Genomic DNA, 20,605 nt, shown 5'->3' on the forward strand with positions numbered 1-20,605 from the left:
GTGGCTGAAATCCTGTCAAGTCTGGGCTTTCTTAAGATATCCCCAACCAGATGCAAACTTCCTGCAGAGAAAAAATTATAGCTATCTTAATCAGATAGGAAAATACCAGTTTACAAACCTTGCATTTTACTGTTTACAAACAAACTCTGACTTCTAACAGCAGATGTGAGTTCCTACTTTAGGATGAAGACATCCTCTGATACTCACCCCAGGAACAGCTAGCTAGTCTCCTCAGTCCTTTCCTCCCACATTTCTCTTCCTTCCTTACCTCCCTTTCTCCTCATCTATTTAGCAGGCCTTTATTATTTAAGACCTGATGTGAATGCTACTCCTCCAAAAGTCTTTCCAAATCCCCCCCAGCTAGCAGCAGTTCCTCTCTCCTCTGAACCCCACAGCACCTGGCCTGTGTGTGGCTTCCAGAATCCCTTACAGCCTGTACTGTTGCTGATATTTATGTGCATCCCACAGATAATTCAGTACTTCAAGAACAGACACTTGTCTTACTCATTTCCTACCATAGCTTTTTTCTAGCACAGAGGCCATCAGATGGTGAGGACAGAGGGTGAATGAAGGGTCAGTGAGCGATTGCATTTACACATGCTGGTTCAGGCTAAGAAGCTAACAAAATTAAAGAAAGTAAACAAGATAACCTCAGAGGAAGTAGAATGATAGAACCAAGCAGAAACACAATACAGGTAAAACATCATTCCTAGCTTTTTTCAGAAATACAATTCCCTTCCTCTAAGGTCTCATCATGGTATATCTGTCCTTAGACTATTGGAGGCAATATGGGCAATATGATTCCTGGTAATATATTGAATGATTGCTTTGTGAGAGCCATAAATAGGAAGAAATAAAAATCCTTGATCTGCTAAGCTGGAATGCTGATAACATTTCCAGAGGCAGATTGCTATATACAGATGTGGTTCTATGAACTCTTAAGTACCATGTTCACCAAAAATCTTTTGCAATTTCCTATGAGCTACTGAGGATGGATATAATTTAAAAAATCAGTCTCCTGTGAGGGTTAAGGCCACACTTCTGGATGCTGACTGGATTTTCAGTTCTGCTATGTATAAACATTAACAATAGGTAGGACTTTATATATATATATATATATATATATATATATATATATATATATATATATTTTAACCTGTGATATCAGGATAATAGAACTTACCTCATACCATGACTCAGGGGATTAAACAAGAGTACATATGTAAGGCACTTAACATAGTGCTTGGCACACAGGAAGGGGTTAAACAATACTTATTACCCTATTAAAAATATGTAAAAAACTGTTATTTGACTTTAAGAAACTTATAATCAAGTTGCAGAAGATGACACATATACAAATACATCATGGGAATTCAAATCATCATCCATGTCTTGAGCTTCGACTTATATAAAACGACACAAGATTAGGCACTAAAGAGAATAAAGAAACTGACCTTATCTTTTGAGAACTTAAGTCTACCAGCCCAGACTAAAAATTACCCTCAATTAATTTTAAGTGAGATATTGTTAAGAGATACACTAGAAAGGGCTCCCCAGAAAATACACTCTGCCAGTGACTCCCAACTGAGGCTGTCTGGCAACATCTGGGGACATTTTTCATTGTCTGAACTGAGAGGTGGGTGGCAGGAGTCTGCTAATAGTTTGTAGTGGGTAAAGAACAGAGATGCTGCTAAATACCCTACAATGCAAGAGACAGCCCTCTGAAATAAGGAATCCTCCTGCTTAGAATGTCAACAATGCAGGGATCCAAATCCCTGCTCTTCTCAACTGTGCAGGGACTCTGGAGTGTCAGCTCCCATCCCCATGAACTGCCTGATTCACCTGAGACAGCTTCCTGGGGCTCTAGCAGCCTGGAGCTCTGCCAGAAGTGTCTCATGGTTGTTTCTCTTCTGAACTTATCTTCCATTTGCTCCAGGCCTCCCTTTCCACTTGTCACCACATGCCCAGTCAGGCCACAATCAGACCTTATAAAGCTGCTTAAATTCCCAGCTTTACCCCCCAAGCTCCAGTTACAACAATATGAGGTTGGCTATGGAAATATCAAGCTATTCTCATTTTTATAGCCTGCTTTTCTAAGGCTGGCAGTAAAATCTTTGAAACATTTGCCTAAAAAGAACAAAAGGCAAAGGAAATTACTATTACCTAACTGCAGCCAATTAAAATAATGAAGCTTCAAATGACTAAATTATCCAAAGCACAAACATACTTTAGACTCTTGTTTCCACAACGATCATCGCTCTCGACCACTTAACATCTTTAAATGCACGGTAAAATATGTTTTTTGATGTTTTGACACTACTGGCCCTACCACAAAGCATACTCCAGCAGTGGTATACTCTTAAATAGTCAATGTTTTCTACTGATTTAAAACACTCACTGTTAACCCTATAAATTCATAGATAGAAGCATATATATCCCCCATCCCAACCATGTGTTAAAGCAAATTTAAACCACAAAGTTGTCGCACTCCTTATGGTGGCTACTTTTAGACAAAAGAAAATAATGTTAGCAAACTTAGGGAAATTGAAATCCCTGTGGTTTATAGGTGGGATTGTAAAATGTTTTAGCCACTATGGAAAACAGTAAGGTAGACCTCAAAAAAAATTTAAAAAATTACCACAGGATCCAGCATTCCCATCTCTGGGTATGTATCCAGAAAAATTTAAATGAGGATCTCAAAAGACTTATTTAATACTCAGGTCCATAGCAGCATTATTTACAATAGCTAAAAGGTAGAGCAACCTGAGTGTCTACCAGTGGATGAATGACAAAAGTAAAATGTGGTAAATACACACAATGAAAGACTGTTAAGCCTTAAGAAGGAACTTTGGAGACATGCTACAACATGGATGGATCTCGAAGCACTATGCTTTGTGAAGAAAGCCATTCACAGAAAGACAAATGCTGTTATGACTCCACATCTATAAGGTATCTATAGTAGTCAAACTGAGGAAAACAAAGTGGAATAGTGGTGGTTGCCAGGAGCTGGGGGTAGGGAGAAATGGGGAGGTGTTGTTCAACAGGTATGGAGTTTCAGTTTTGCAAGATGATAAAGTTCTGGAGATTGGTGGCACAATAATGTAAATATACACTACACTGCTTAATTGTTCATTTAAAAATGGTTAAGAGAATAAACACTATAATGAACTTTACTATAAGTTAGGAAATTAAAAAAAAAGTCATTCTACATATTCTCTTCTCGAAATCACCTCAAAATTTTCTGCATATCTAAGAAGTAACATCTGCATTTCTATCTGAAAACTAAGTTCAGTGCAATACATTCAGTTTAGATCTTGTTTTTCAAAGAAAAATAAATTTTTTAAGTGATGCAGAACAGAGTTTTCGCAATATACATTGCAAAAACGACACTTCTGTGGACTATTTATCTTTGCATGATCTACCACAAGAAGAATGATTTTGGAAGGCAGTGGAAACGACACAAATGTCTGTGAACACGGACATGGCTGGGTCAGTTACGACACATCCACACAATGAAAGAGTAAATGTATAGTCGTGCAAGGATGTCGATAAAGCAAATGTTGAATGGAAAAGTAAACTGCCAGGTAACACCCTTCATACTTCTTAAGCACTTAGGACCAGCAGTATAAAACAGTGTGGGTTCTGCTCACAGAAAGTACACATATCAATCAAGTATATGACTGCAAATAAGTTCCATGAAGAAAAATGGTGGAAGAAAAAAAGTGGAACCATACAAGGAACAAATCGTAGTAGCAGAGCACAGAGGATTTGTTTACCATGGAGCAGATTCACAACTTACACAAACTGAAGCCTGAATAAGCAACATTATTAAGCCAGGTGATGAATCAAAATAAACAACATTTGTGAAAAAATGCCATGCATGATCATGTGTGAAGACTAGTAAGTATTCCACAACTGGAAGCTTCATTAAGCCTATTTATAACAGCAAACAATCTCTTGGCCTGCATCATGGGTAATTCCCGCTGCCTATATGGCTGACGCTATAGAGTCCCAGGACCTCATCACTTCATTTACTCTCACTTCTGCATAATATCATCTGGCCTCAAAAGGGCATTCGACTACCATCAATATACTGATGATTTCCAAAATTTTTCCAGCCCAGACCTCCTGCCCTGTTCCTACTCAACAGTTCCATTAGCCAACATCAAATTGTTCCATTAGTTACACCTGTAGCCACACACACACCCCAAAATTCTTGAGAAACCGACCATGCTTCCTGCTTACAGTCCCTCTATCTCAGGATCCCATCAGACCAGAAACCTTAAATACGTGGTTTTCATCTGGCCAACTCTGCCCACCAGGGACAAAATGTCTAGAGAAATTTTTGGTTGCCACAACTTGGGAGAGAAGGGGTATCTCAGAGTGATAGGGGCTGGGATGTTACTAGAGAGCCTGCAGTGCACAAGACAGACCTCCATGGCAAGAATGTATGTGCCCAAAAGCATCCAGAGCACTGAGGGAGAGAAACCCCCGCCAATGACACTACATTGTTTCCTCTCCTGCTTCAGGACCTGTTTGGTCAATCAGCAAATCCTGTTGGCATCTCCTACAAAATAAGCTCTTATCATTTCAACCACTTCACTGCTTTCATCCTAATACAAATCATCTTTTAACAAAATAACTGGGCTCACCAGTTAGGGTATAGTGCCCAGCCTTATTTCATACAGTCTATACTATATCACACAGTAGTCATGCAAGCCTCAAGTTTCTAAATCAGTTTATGTCATTTCTCTTCCAAAGATCCTTCTACAAAGCCAAAGTTCCCATTCCTTGTGAGGCCTAAATGGACCTACATGGTCTCCATGTGTCTCGACCCCTCCCACACACTACACTTCATCTCTGTACCTTCTTATTTAACCCTGTGCTTCAACCACATCACCCCCTTTGCTACTCCTAACAAACCCCAAGCCTCAGGCTCTTTGTACTTGCTGTTAAGCTATTTGAGCAAACTGAAAAGTATTTGCACCAGAGATCTGCATGACTGACTGACTGCTTTCTTACGTTTGTTGCGTTTCTACTCATATGATAGCTTCTCACTGAGGTCTTCTCTAACTACTCCACAGCAAATACCTTTACCCCTTATACTACCTATCGTGCCTTGTCTTCCTTTTCTCAGAGCCCATATCACCATCTGATAACATGCTTTGTCTTTCATATTTGTAATGTCTACCTCTGCCACTTAGGAGACAAAAACCCCTTTTTGCCCATAGATGTATTCTCCACTCCTAGAGAAATTTCTAGCCCAGAAAAATATATTAGGGAACATTTTGTGAATAAACCACTGCTTTCCTGCCCAACCATTTCAATGTAGAAAACCCACCAAGTTTTATTTTGCGAATCAAAATGAAACTTTGCTATGCGTACTGGTGCACCACCTGCTTTGCTATCGAGTTTCCCAAATGCTACAGTTGACAGATTGTATTGTTCAGCGTAAGAAATAAACAGAACCCGGCTTAACCTGTCACCAATGTGGTCACTATATGGAGGCTTGTTCATTCACTGGAACAAGCTTCTGGTACTGTTTTTTTTTTGTTTGTTTGTTTGTTTTTGTTTTTAATATGACCTTTATAAATGATGTGAACCCAGATCCTGCTACAGAGAATATCCAGCCAAGTACACAGTTACAGAAGTATACCATTACAAAATCAAAATCAGACATTTAAACCACGTTTATCACCCATTCCATGAATTCCTGAGTTCTAATCATTCACATACCACTTCCAGGATTTAGGCTATATCCATGTCCTACATTTTTCCTCATAAATTGATTCACTCCTTTAATAAGCTTCTTACAAAGCAATGAGTCCCTTTAAATCTGGAGTTATTCTCTACCCCATACACAATGAAATAAATATGGTACTAATAAAATTTAAAATGTTCACTCATATAATATTTAATACCTAACACATTGCTGGTGGTTTCCATTTTATACTTTGGGAAACACTGAACACTCTTCATTTATGAAAGAGAAAATAAAGTCCCAAGGAGCTTAATGCTTTTCTGGATGTCAGAAATTAACTGGAATCTAGACTTTTCCCCAATTTTGTGCTTCACTTTCATGCTAACTCTGGAAAACACATTTTATTTTATTTGTGTCATTTCAACAGCATTCTGTTATATGTGGGAAAAGGAAATAATACTGTAAGTGAAATATAAAGTGAACAGAATTAAAATACTTAGAATCTACATGGATATTTTATTTTGCTGTGAGAAACAGTGATAGAAATAAATTAATTTACTATGCAGAATACTTTTTCTGCCACCAAGGTAGTTAGATATGGCTATGCAACTGAAGAGTACATCAGTTTTTCAGTCGGCAGTATTTCTGTGCTAGAAAATATCTGAAAGCTGCAAAGTAGATATCTAGAATACGACAATAAGGTCTTTGCAGGATAACTACGTTTTCCAAATGAAAAGAGGAAGTGTATGGTCTTAAAGACCAGCCTGAGATTTACCACTCCATGGGTAAAAACTTAATTGCAGTGCGACTAGTTAGATGGTTCTAATATATTATCTTGTCTAGTATAGTTGAAAAAAAAATGGCTAAAATTGTTCTTTTGAACTGACTTACTCTATTGGTTTTCTATTTCTTTTAAAGTTCTCTTTTGATAGCATTAAAAAAAAAACATTTTAATTTCACACTTGAAAGTACCATGTATCCTTTCCTGAGTTAATATTGAATATTTTATTTTACTGTCACATTTCAGGTGGTATACAAAAGTGTATTTAACTTACGTCTATCAAACTGGCTAACCTCCCACTTCTAGTAATTTTTCTGTAGATTCTTAGAGACTGTCTATGTTGAAAATTACATAAAAACAATAGTTTTATTTCTTTTTGTTTGTTTTGTTTTGTTTTGTTATTGCATAAACCATAGGCCCTCTAAAAGAATACTGAATTCAAACAGTAACAGTGCATATGCATTCTTGTCTTATTTCTGAATTTTTAAAGTAAATGTCCAACTGAATTAATATTTTCTAAGTCCTATAAAATTTCAGATATAACTCACTGTCTTAATATTCTGTTGAAATGGCAATATTAACTGGAAATTTCTTAAAGCCATTGCCATACTAGCATAGACAAGAGCTGGGGTAATTGCCCAATTCACAAAAATTCTTGTTTCTGAAAATAACACTCATATTCGGAGAAAAGCCTATGCCACATATTCTGTCCCTTTGCCTTGGGTAATTGGTTAAGGCTTTTTAAGTGATCTTAGCTAGGCCAATCAGAACCTTACCCAAGTTTCTCTTTTCTTCTGTTTTATTTTAGCTGTTGTTGTTGTTGTTTCTTTTTTCAAATGACCATGGGAAACTGAACAAGCCTCTCTAGAAACAATTTCTATGAGTTATACTGACAATGTGTATGACTCACCATGCGAAAGAAGCCAACCGAGAGTGAAACTGACAGCAAAGGAGCAGCAGAGACAGAAAGCCTCTTGGAGTCTCAGAGTCTGTGCTTTTGCCCCTGAGTCTCCATGCAAGATGGCCCTTCCTACAGACAAATGAGATGCCCAGTGCCTTCGCAATCAATTCTCTGTCTGCCTTGCAAATGAGCATTCTGAGTGATGCGTGAATAAATCACAGCATGATCTCACACAGGGCATCTTGATAATTCACTGAGTCAGACTTCTCAAGTTATGAATTTGGATTCTAGGACACATGGAAAGCTTATGAAGAGCTTATTATTTTTAATTAATACTTTGACAAAAGAAAATTACTGAGTTATTTACTATAATTTGTAAGATGTTACCATTGGGATACATAGGACAAAGAATATACCGTCTTTCTAATCACTACTTTTTATAACAGATTCAAAATTTTAAAAAGCCTTTTCTCTTTTCTCTTGATGGCTGTCAAATTGGATTTACAATCTCTTCTCTAGTGCATGAATATTATGACCCTATGGTTTAATCAGAAACAAAGACAAACATTTTTCTCACTAAAGAATACTTCAACCTCTAATTTCTGAATATCTGGCTGATATTTTTCAACCATCCATAGCTTTGTTGTGTTATATAAAACTTCCCTTTAGGGTATCTTTTATGGGTGTTTTTCTAGTCTACCTCATGCCTACTCAGGTTGATATTTTTTTGGCCCTTTAAAATTAAGTTCGCCATCCAGGTTTTAAAGAACTTCTGCAGGGTGGTTACACAATAACTTTACAAACACCTACCTTTTATAGTATCAGGTATCTCTGTGTTTCCTAAGTATCCAAGAATATGATAACCTGATTGCTGAATGTAGTAAAGATTAGCATGTCTCCAACTCTACCAATAAAAAGTGATGGCCAACACCACAAAGTAAATGTATTTGTGATAGTGCAAAGGTAACAATGGAAAGATTTAAATATTATATACTTTTATGTATTGTGTGATTGTAAGCCTTCAAAGTAAAAGCTACAGAAATATATGATACTCAGCAAAGACAGGATGAAGGAAGTAGAGATGGGAGGACAGAGATTACACCCAGGCGTTGTGTCCAGTTGCTTAGCTCAGGAGAATATTCACAGCCACAGGCAAAAACAACTTTGCCCAAAGAATCCTGACAAAATAGCAAAACCTAAGAAACATTCAACAGTTTATATTTTGACAGAAAAAAAAAATCAGAAGAATGTGAAAGCACTTTATTTAGAATTTTAAATTGATTGCTTTTTTAATAGTGCTGTATAGTAGAAAGGTTTCCTTAAAACCTCTCCTTATAGTCAACACAAATCATAAAAGGGGGTGGGGGTGTCCTCCAAAGCATGAAAGTGTAAAGATTTGATAATTACTTTCATTTATCCACTAAATGAAAAATTTGTATCCTATACATAAAATTTAGCAATTTTATATAGAACCATGAAATATCAGTTGTATGATGTCAATTGTAAGGGGAAAATGTGCAAGTGTTAATAAAACTGGTATACTAAAATACAAATACATTTTGAAATTAGTGCCAACACAGTTCTCTCTGTTGATGGCCAGCCACGAACAGGACTTCTAACAGCATAGGACCTGAGTTTTATTAAGGAAAAGTACAACTTTCTTCCAAGTATTCTTCCACAAGAACACCCTGGTAGGGATGGGATTGTGGCTCAGTGGCAGAGCACTTGCCTCAAGCATGTGAGGAACTGTATTTGATCCTCAGTACCACAAAATAAACAAAATAAAGATTGTGTCCACGTATAAATAAAAATTTAAAAAAAAAAAAAACCACCCTGGTAAGGAGCACCACTGTGGATTACCAATTTTATCTATTATTATTCTGCTTTCATTTCCTCCAGGGGAAAAAAATGTTAATGAGCAGTGAAACGATAAAAAGCAGCTGCCCAAGAGGCTTCACTGTTTGACCACAATACTAGTTCTATTCTGAGATAGTTTTAGAATGTTAAGGACATTTGTCATTAAGTGTCTTTTTCAGTTACACACTTAAAAAAGACATAGTTCCAAAACATTAACACTTTAAAATATTTTCTGAAATCCTAGAAATGTTCTTTTAAGTCCTTTACTCAAGATTAATGAGTTCTACTAGAAGAAAGTGTGCCAATTAGACTTACCCATAATGAATTAGTTCCAACAATCTGATAAATGGTAAATAGAAGGTTGTAATAACTATCAACCAACATCTTCTTCTGTCAAACAGTTTACTAAACAATATAATAAATTTTTAACAACAAAGATGGTTTTCAGAATACCTAGTAATAAACCCTATAGTTTAATCATAAACAAAAACAAACATTTTGTTCACTAAAGAATACTTCAACCTCTAATTTCTGAATATCTGGTTGGCCTGTCAGCTGATACAAAAAAAGAACAGGTGTCTGACATTAAATTCTAAATATAAAACAAGAAGACACTGAATATAACATATTAATTATATATTTGGAAGCCCAAAGACCTGTAAATGGTTCCTACATCTTTAGTTTTATCGCGTATTAATGGTCTGCATCATAATAACTCATTTATTTAGAGGCTAAGCTCAGGTTGTTGTGGGGACCCAATAAAAATGTATATTGAAACACTGCACATTTTTAAAAAGTACAAATGAGTACTAGGATTATTAACATTAAAAAAAAAGCACTAGTCTTTCATTGTGAGAGATTGTGGATGAACTACCACTGCTCAGTCCTATATAAATATTTCACAGGAATAGACAGGAAGCCATCATAGGTCATTAAAGGTGAAAGTCAGAACTTTATGCATTCAGAACATTGAGATTTTTACTCTTTACTTTTGTAAATTTCAGGTGAAATCACTGCACAAAAATGTTGGAATGAAGGCCAGCATACCTAAAATTTGTTTCTCATAAAAGTTAACTGAAAACATAACAGAAATATCCATATCCATATCCATGCATGTGAAATGTTGGCATACTGTGCCTCATTTATCTGAAAAAATAAGAAACTGGATTGTTTCACAGGTAATTAGACCTAAGCATATAACAGCACCAATGCCAAAAATTTAGAGATTTAATCGCTATAATCTAACAGTGGCTTGTCTATAAAGCAAAAAAAAAAAAAAAAAAGGCAAAATCATAAAGAGAGAAAATTCTTTCATGGAGAGCAATGGAGGTGTGTAGTTTTCTCAACATTTATAATTGGCTCCTATTTCATGAATTCTTAGAATCAGAGGCAGGGTGAGACTCAGACAAGCTTATCAGATATACAGAAATTAGTTAGCTTTTACATCAATGTTTTAGCAGCATAATTCACAGTAGCTAAACTGTGGAACCAACTTAGATCCTTCAATAGATGAATGGATAAAGAAACTGTGGTATATACACAATGGAATATTACTCAGCAATAAAAGAGAATACAATCATGGCATTTGCAGGTAAATGGATGGAGCTGGAGAATATCATGGTAAGCGAAGTAAGCCAATCCCCCAAAACACAAAGACCGAATGAATGTTTCCGCTGATAAGTAGATGCTAATCTATAATGAGGGGGGAGGGGATGGGATGAGTGGAGGAATTTGGGATTGCGCAAAGGGGAGGGAAAAGAGGAGTGGAGGCATGGGTATAAGAAATACCGTGGAATGAGAGGGACATCATTACCCTAGGTACTTACATGATTACAAGAATGGTGTGACCCTACTGTTGGAAGGTGCCACATAGGAGTTGTGTGCCTCCTCGCCTTGAGCAATGGAAATGCGGAAACTGGTTTCCACAGTGTGTAGAAGCTGAGTGTCAGCAGGGGAGTGGGTGTTACACAATGGGAATGGGCTGCCTACTTACTCCTTTGTAATAACTACCCCTTACCTTTTTAGGATGGAATATTCTACCAAACAGTTCCCCTCAATAAATAAGGCTTCAGAACATGGCTCTTCTCTTTCTTTTTTCTCTGCCCTTCTCACTTCCCTTGCGGGAACTGGGGCCGAGGAGCTATCGCTGAACCCCAAGAAAAAGGTATTTTCTCTCTTTGTGTGATTATTTAGTGCCAGCCCAGTTCACCTGGAGTGACCCTGAATGATTTAGTCCTGTGTCGCAGCACCCTACTTCATGTACAATAACAGAAGAATTGTACAATAACAGAAAAATTGTGTGTACAATGAATCGAAGAGCATTCTGCTCTCATGTATAACTGATTAGAATAAATAAATTTTTTTAAAAACTTGATCTGGGAACTGTCAAGGAAATTATAGATGAAGTTTTTATTAAAATATATGCCTATATGAAAAAAGTGTTTGAAAATTAATCTAATATAAATTTAATGATCTTAATGATCCTAATTTTTGTAAGATACTGAAATAATACACTTAAAGTAACTGAAGGTGCATCTCACACTATATTAACAATGTATGTTAGTGATTGTTATTAATGCAATTCTAACTGAGTCTTAGTTTGCAAAATTGTGAAATAGAAATCAAATGGTCTGGGTTCGAATCCCTGCAGGTAGCACTAATAGTTATGTGCCTTTGAATTTCCTTTGCTTTCAAATAGTTATACAGGTGGAATATCCCTTGTCCAAAATGTTTGGAAACAGATGAGTTTCAGGTTTCAGAGTTTTTCAGATTTGTAATATTTGCATAGATTACTAGTTTAGCATCCCTAAAACATGCTCCAGTATCTGAAACTTTTTGTGTGTGCTCAGTAAGCATTCAAAAAGTTTCAAATTTCAGAACATTAGCTTTTGGGGACTCTTGGATTAGAGATGCTAAATCTTCATTAATGGCACACAACTCAGAGGGTTGCTATGAGGATTCAAGTAGCTAAAACATTATTGACACTTTCCTGGCACCTTGAAAGTGTTTAGCATCAGCTGTTGCTATTATCTGTAACCATGTTGTCCAACAGAAATACAAAGCAAGCCACTTAACACATCTCAGATGCTGGATGGCCACATGTGGCTAATGTCTAAAGTACTGGACAGTATAAACAATGACCAAAAATATATTTCTGACACATTTTTTTCTTTCTTTAATAAACATCTAAATCAATTCTGATTTTTTCATTAACCTTTACTTCTTATATTTTTAAGTGAAAGAAAGGTATTAAAGGCCTTAATTTCATATAAAGTATTATTGTAACTGAGGTTATAAATTTCCTTGTTAAGTCCCCCTTCAATTTTTTGTTCCAAAATAATGCTCAAAACACCTATCCCATATCAGAAATGTACCTTTATTGCTTAAGGATAAAGGACTTATGTGGGCATTGAATAAAAAGAATATAGACCCTGAGAGATCCAAAGAAAAAATCTGTAGGTTACACAGGTCAAAGGTGAGTACAACATGATGGATTTAAAAAGAAATTTCTCAGATCAAAATGAAAATAAAAGAAATAAGTTCAATGTATAAATTCTCCCAGATAAATGTTAGATAAAATTTTCTGATGTCAAGCTTCCTCCACTGATGACAAAGATACTATCACGGAAAAACACATAGACACACATGAAACATTTATCAAGGTCAGGGACTGAGAGTACATAGAATGTGAGGAACTGCACCTGGGGAGCGGGGGATGATGGATGGCGGAGAGGAGCAGTATGGACTAGATGACATCATTTAGACCCTCCACCCTGAGCAATTTTGCTGCGGCCACTGGGTCCACATCCTGTAAGCCTCTCTTTATTATGGTCCCACATCACTACCATATGCAAGTGAAGAAACCAGGCTTGGAAAAAGCTGTCCTTACATCTTCCTCTTGGTTTTCCTACTGATTTAATCTTCTTTGTTGATTCTACCACATCTGAAAAACACTAGAGTCAGTATACCTTAAGGCTATCTCCTCCCATGTTTTCTTTTCAGTCTGCACACTCAACAAGGCTGACAGCATCCATTCCCCTCATTTTAAATACCCTCTAGATGTCAACACCTTCTGAGTTTGTATCTCCAACCCAAGCTGCTTCCCTGAACGCCAGCAACTTAAATTGGAGATCTATATACCTAGCTGCTCACTAGAAAAGGTGACATAGATAATCAGTTAGCACCTAAAAAGACCCAAATCAGGGGCTGGGGTTGTAGTTCAGTGGGAGAGCACTCGCCTAGGATGTGTGAAGCACTGAGTTCAATCCTCAGCACCACATAAATAAACATAAAAAAAAAGGCATTGTGTCTATCTATAATTTTAAAAGAAATCTTTAAAAAAAAAAGACCCAAAACAGAACTCTATTTCTTCCTTAAGTCTTCCTTTATCACAATTAACATCAGCCACCAATTGTTCTGATTTTCTTTTTAGCAATTATCACCACCAAGTATAATTTGTTTTATGTCTGTTTTTCCCTAGTAGAGTGCAAGCTACATGAGAGCAAGTATTTCTGTCACAATACAGAAGGACAAAAGGGGACTAATTTGTGCTATATGGAAACAGCAGAACTCCAGGGGAGCTATTTGGGATAAAGATTGAATGATACCATGGAGCCAATCAGGACAGAATATGAGTCAGAATGTTTAAGGCAAAGGAAATGAAAATGCAAACTTGGAAATTTAAAAGAAGCTGGTAGTAAAACAGAAGGAACAAAAAAGAAAGCTGTGGGACTGGAGAACAGGGAGCAAGATGGAGACTACTGACAAGGGAGAAAAGGGTAGCAGAGGATGGTTCCAGAAATTAAGTCCCGAGGACTAACGAGTCAAATTTACTATTTTAATACAAATGAAGAAGTGTCTGCCAAGATTTTTTCCAGAAGGCCACAACTAAGCATTTCATATTTCCCTATGGAGTTCTCTTGTTATATTAGTATTGGATCAAATTAATTTTTAACAGCCTGGATAAAATAGTGGCATTTGTACAAATTAGCTGTTGATCTAAAGGAAAAGGGAACTGTTGCTGAGATGGTGTGGACATTGAAGAGATGCTGTCATGAGGCTGATATAGCTTAGAAGCCCCTGTTTGTATTAAGGGTAGTCTAAATCTTTCCACAAGAATACCTCTTTATCAAAATAATTTAAGTATGACATTTTATGGGGAAAAAAATCTAACATTTCCCATAAAATATACATCTTTTTTGAAAGACTGTTAATAAATTTTAAAAATTTGAATTTTAAACTAATAATAATTTTCTTAAGACCAATACAAAAGACTAATAAATTATTTCTTATAAGATGTGTCATTAAATCTATTCTCAGGGCACAGTGGTAAATATCTATAATCTCACCTACTTTAGAAGCTGGGGCAGAAGGATAGCAAATTCAAGGCCAGCCTGAGCAATTTAGGGAGACCCTGCGTCAAAATAAAAAGGGCTGGGAATGCAACCCAGTGGCAGAGTGCTTGCCTGACATGTGCAAGGTTCTGAGTTCAATCCCAGTACTTCAAAATAGTTAGCTAGATAGACAGCTGTTCTTGGAGTAACCAGGAGATGGCAGGTGTCAGTCAATATCTTAGAAGATGCTGCATCATGGAAGATGATTTTTCTGATCAAAAGTATGAGACAGGATAAATTCTACTTTCAACAGTTTCTGAAATGCTATTCTTTGATTCATTTTTTGTTGTAAAAAAAGTGCATTTTTAGTTGGCTTTAGTAGAAATTTGAAAAAAATAAAACAAAAAACAAAAGCCTCAATACTTGAAGTTAGAATGGACTAAGAAGGGATTCCATTTATAAAATCAATGTTTCTTTGGGCTTTTTTCTGCTAATAGTCATTAAGTTACCAAGATGACATATTTATTCATCTTACTCACTACAGCCAATCACTGGTAATAAAAGAGAATTTATTTAAACTGTTAAGTACTAAGTATCCTCTTTCATCTTTATGAGATTTAATATCTTGTTTACTTACTACTCTGACATCCTTAAGACTTTGGTCAAATCCAATTAATATATAATACTCAGGATTTATCAATAAAAGACAATGATTAAATGGTCTTTTAATTAACTAAATAGTTCCTTTACACTTTCCCTGTGTATCCGAAATATTCTACTGTACAAATAAAATAATAATTTTTGAAATACAAATTCTTTGCCATGTCTTTGTATACAATCTGTTACCAGCTATACTATTATTTAATTATTACAGCATCATTTAACTAAAATGTGGATTTATCACTTCAATATTTAGATTTGTGTACTTAATGACTGTTTTGCATATGATCATTGTTGAAATATATTCTGCTGTGCTTTTATCTTATAGAGATTTTTTTCATCACTTTGTACATTTTTTATCTTAGACCTTTAGAAACAACAGCAATTGAAATAATCAAAACCCACAGTTTGACTTCACTCATGAAGTAGAATTTGTCCCTTGTCCCAACATCAGAAACAGGGTGGAAGGCAGAAATGAAGACCTCTTGGACACTAAGACCTGAGGCAATCTTTGTCTCCAAGGCTCAAGTAACTCTGTATTCCTCAACCATTTCCTCTACCTAACCCCTGTCCTTTACCCTGTCATCACACCAGATGACCCTGGTCTCTCAGCTGAGCCTTCTCCATTCCTGAGGCTTTTAACCCAGGTCAGCCACATCTGCCCTCAGCACTATCTGGACCAGCTCCACAGTTATACTCCCACTCTTGAGCCCAAATTCCTTTGACCTCTCTCTTTCTCTCATTTTGTTCCATGAACCCTCAGCATAAGGAAGTAGCCATGATTGCCCCCTTTGCTTTTGAAGTCTATCAGTACCCTTCTGCTTCAACAATTCCTGTCATCAACCAGGTCCAAATTTTATATTACACTAATCCAAGTCCCTTATCCAGGACCACGTCTTTTACATCAACTATTAACTTGAATCTGACCTCCCAACTATACTTACTGCTCACAGACTAGCATTGGGTATTATCAGAAAAACCCAAGACAACATGGTAACTGGTCTTTTCTGAACACACTTACAATGTCTAAGTTTAGTGGCTCTTTTTTTTTTTTTTAATTTTATTTTTTTGTCTTTTTGTTACTCACTGACCAGCAGTCCTTTTACTCTTCTCTCAGCCTCTGACTGTTGAAAACTTTCTACAAACTCTTGTCACAGCAGACATCCACTCCTTCCTCAGCTATTCTCCACCTATCCAATCAAGCAGTTTACTGTTCCAAATTTCTATGAGGTTTTCATCAATCCCCTCTTTTTCTCACATTTCAGAGGAAGAGGTTGGCCCCTGGTGCCCATGAAAGCCTCCTTGGTGCTATGGGAACATTCCCATGGTTTTCTTTCCCCACACAGCCTACAAAACCTTCTGATGTTTTTCAATATTTAAAAAGTATAACCCATGCTATTTGGTTTATTGTTCTGAGCCATTTTCACAGGATTTGAAACATAGCTTTACCCACTGAGAACTGTATATTCCTTGGCTTCCACACCACTTCCAACTTAATTTTCACATCTCTGTAACTACTCTTTCCATTTCTGTCATCAGCTCCTCTTCTGGGCCACAAGGGCACATACTACCCAGGTCTCCGTGTGGAAGCTGAATTTCTGTGCAGCTCATAGAGCTAGAGTGTGTGCGTGCTTAAAGCACTTAAGACAGTGTCTTTTTTAGGCTTCGTACCTCAGATCAAACTCATCCCCGCAGAAAATCATTCTCTGACCTGAAAATATATGAACCTAAGTTACATTATATGACTGTCTCTTTGGACACTGGGACAAGACTCATGGTAGACTAATGCTTCCTAAAAATATGGGGACCCCCAACCACCTCAATATACCAGGGCATTTCTCCCCTGCCTTATCTAATTATCACATGCCTGCCAAGTTAATATCTCCTGAATCCATTATAATCTTGTCATTATTCTCTTCAAAAATTTCTGGCAATTCTCTCACTGCCTATAATAAACATCAAAATGTCTTGGCCTAGCCTCCATCTGGCTACAACTCTCAATCAACCTTCTATTAAACCCTTCTAAGAACCATTAACTGATTCCATGTACTTCTTCCTACCTTGGGGCCCCTGTCCAAGTTCATTTATATGACTGCCGTGCCCACAGTGTTATCCTTCTGCAGCTGAGGCAATACTCCAGGTGAGTCAAGGCCCCCTTACAAGCACTCTCCTTTTATCCATTTAGCAAAATGGCACCACATTCGTAGGCTATTTAATCCACACTTGAGTATTATATGTGTATATCATCCAACAACATCAAAGATGACTGAAGATGTAAACAAGTCTTTAACCCTCACTCTAACTGACAATCAGTAGCAACATCACCAACTGAACATGTTTAGTAAGTTCCAGGTGCTATGATAAATGCTTTAAAACAAATGAATACACACTGTTATTCTTTCCACATTACAGAAGAAAACAATGGGTCACAGAGAGGCACCAAAACAAAAATGCAAATACAATGAGTCGAAAATTGGATTCTGAAGAGATGAATGTATTACCAATAATTCTGCTCTGATATTTCACAATAATAAGTTAATTTACTACTTGGAAAGCTTTCCCCATTATTCTCAGTTAGCAAAATCCTCTTCACCTTCACAACCCAACTCAAATGTCATCCTTTCAAGAAAGCCTCCTACTAACAAGCTGAAAAAAATTAGTGCCCCTTCCATGAACTGCTTTTAATGCTTGAAACATGTCTTTATCATAAAACTAAGGTTATTATAATATAACATGCAAACATTTGCTGAACTAGAATCTGTTTCTTAGTGGCAGTTTGTTCGATATTTTTAATTCTTGGAGCAATTATAAATGGCAAGCAAATAAAGACAACTTACATGTGTTCAACAAATGAAATAAATAGGGCAAATATTATCTACTAGCAATATTTGATAATTACAGTCACAAATCTTTTCACGAATACATGCAGCATTTAATGCACATATCAAATTATAAGGTCTAGCATGGCTAATTCAGGAAATCTACTGATTCTTTTAATATGCTGAAACAAAGTGATATCATTAAGAAATAGAAACAGACTTACCAATCTTCGCCTTTCTTCTTCTACTGCAATAAGTAGCCTTGCAAATTCTTTTAGTGATTGAGCTATTTTTTAAAAAGAAAGAAAATCATTAATCTTCTTTCATTGCTAACATTTAATTACACAGAAACAAACATTAAAATTAAATTAGTTATTAATTTGTGTATATGTGGTTTTATTTGTCTAGCATAAAAACGATGTGTGTGTGTGTATATAATCCTAACAGCTATAGATAAGAGTTGTATGTTTCCCTGCATGTTGCAAATGAAAGTTTAGCAGATAAAGTATATTTTTCTTCAAAGACACTAGAAGAAAAGTTTATACGTTAATTACATAAAATTTAAACACACCAATAAAAGTATAGTAACAGAATCACTTCTCAATAGTGACCCACAATATAAAATATTTTAAATATGAATTATTTTTAAAATTTATAAAAAGCAATAAATCTTGCACTATTTAGAGGTACTTAGTTACATCCAGTAAACTTCTGAATTCCAGAAGCCTAAGGGTTGTAGATACTTAAAAACAATCTATACTCTGAAGGGGTCGCTGCTCTTTCACATCCATTTAGGTCTTTGACATTCAATTAAGTGTGGTCAGAAGGATGAGCAACATGAGCATCCTGGGAGCTTGTTAGATAGAAATGCAGACTGTCAGGCCCCATCCTCACAATCTGCATTTTAACAAGATCCTCAGGTTAACTGACTTATATTAAAATTGAAAAGCACTGCTTCAGAAAAGTACCTGTACCTATATTGTCCTGTCTTTAATGGCAATTAGACAAGGAAAATCATCTAAATTAGAGGGGGAAAGAATCAAGTATTCAGAAACATTGGGAGAACAAATCCTAAGTAAATTAATTAATGGGGAGTTACAATAGCATAGTCTTCAAAAATGCATAGCTCAAATGGTAATTATGAAAGAGTGATTCATCCACATCAGTGTTTATACCTAGACTTCAACATGAATTCTTAACTAACATCTGAATGTCTGGATTATAAAAATGGCAACACAAATAAAGTCAAAGCAAATCTTTTTTTTTTTTTTTTAATTTAAGCATTAAGCCTTCCCTTTTATGTCCTTATTATTAAGCTCTTGGTCTCCTCCTTTTCCCATACAAACAATGAAAACATTCTAGGCTACCAGAGGTCTAGTTAGTCTGGCATAGAGTCTACAATAAAGGCAGGCAAGTGAGGAAAACAAATCCAGAGTGTGATCAGAACTCATTAAGGAAGAGAATTAATATTTTCCACTCAAAATATTAAAAATTTCAGGGCTGGGGTACCGCTCAAGTGGTAGAGCTTTTGCCCAGTATGTATGGTTCCTGGTTCCATCCCTGGCACAGCTAAATAAATGAATAAATATAAAATTTTAAACAATTAAATTCCATTCTAGGATTTTTCTCTTTTAGGAACCACTAGGCTTTAACCCACTCATGGGAGGCAAGTGCTCTACCACCGAGTCAGCCTCAGTCCCCAATTTTGATGACAGTAAATGGACTAGAAATATATTTTATAGGTATAAAGATTTTCAACTGAGTACCTAATAACATATTATAAGTTTTGTACTTTTTTTGGATAAAGAAACCTGATGGAATAGTGTTGGAAAGGTGTCAACGGCCACCAAAGCTCTCTGAGGAAAAAGAGGTCAGCAAAACCCTGGATGATGGAAATATTAAAAATATTAGAAAGCCTGCAGAGAAAAGAGGCCAAGAGGTAAGCCAGCGCAGGCTGCAAGTCTGGAGGCAGCAGGAACTTCGAAGGGTGAAGAAATTGGAAGAAATAAAATTAGAGACTAGCTGAAAGTCTGTGTAAGAGGCATGTCAGGACCCCAGACTTCTAACTTAGTGACTCCCAACTTTTCTAATGAATGTCAAAACATTTAACCTCAGATGCCTCCTTTTACCAGAAGCTATTGGACAATGCGCTCTAACTAAACACGGGCATGAATCATGAGAAAAGAGGAGATGGATTCCAGGAAACAGGAGAACCAGGATAGAAGGGAAGCGGGTGGAACTCCCAGAGGACACAGAGGGCACCCAGGTCAACAGCTGCACCAAGGCCCACAGAGAATCTTGTGCAAACTAGAGTAAGAGTCGGGGGTTCTAGAAACATACATCCAGAGAAAGGAACAAAGACCTGATCAATGTTCTGATGTATCTGAGGGTAGTGAGGGGAATTACAACACTGGAAAAGAGTTTAATTATAAATTAGCAAAAAACACATTAAAGGAAGGAAGGAAAGAAAATTCAACATCTTTTATTAACTCCCAGGAAAACAAATATATACAAATGAAACAATCATAATAAACTAAGTAGCTGAGTACTAAG

At 36.4% G+C, this 20,605-nt stretch overlaps 1 protein-coding gene across 1 annotated transcript in view; it reads right to left on the reverse strand.

The window, feature by feature from the left end:
* The window catches only part of Arhgap42 (Rho GTPase activating protein 42), a 265,879-nt gene that overhangs the window by 154,000 nt on the left and 91,274 nt on the right, over positions 1-20,605 (reverse strand). Inside the window, exon 3 of the mRNA XM_046466850.2 lies at positions 18,277-18,338. Coding sequence (XP_046322806.1) covers positions 18,277-18,338 — 62 coding nt within the window. The remainder of the gene's footprint in view (positions 1-18,276; positions 18,339-20,605) is intronic.

This window comes from Marmota monax, unplaced genomic scaffold, assembly GCF_021218885.2.
Source record: "Marmota monax isolate L192 unplaced genomic scaffold, Marmota_monax_Labrador192_F-V1.1 WCK01_AAM20220418_F8-fsc00045, whole genome shotgun sequence".
In the NCBI taxonomy this organism is placed as follows: domain Eukaryota; kingdom Metazoa; phylum Chordata; class Mammalia; order Rodentia; family Sciuridae; genus Marmota; species Marmota monax.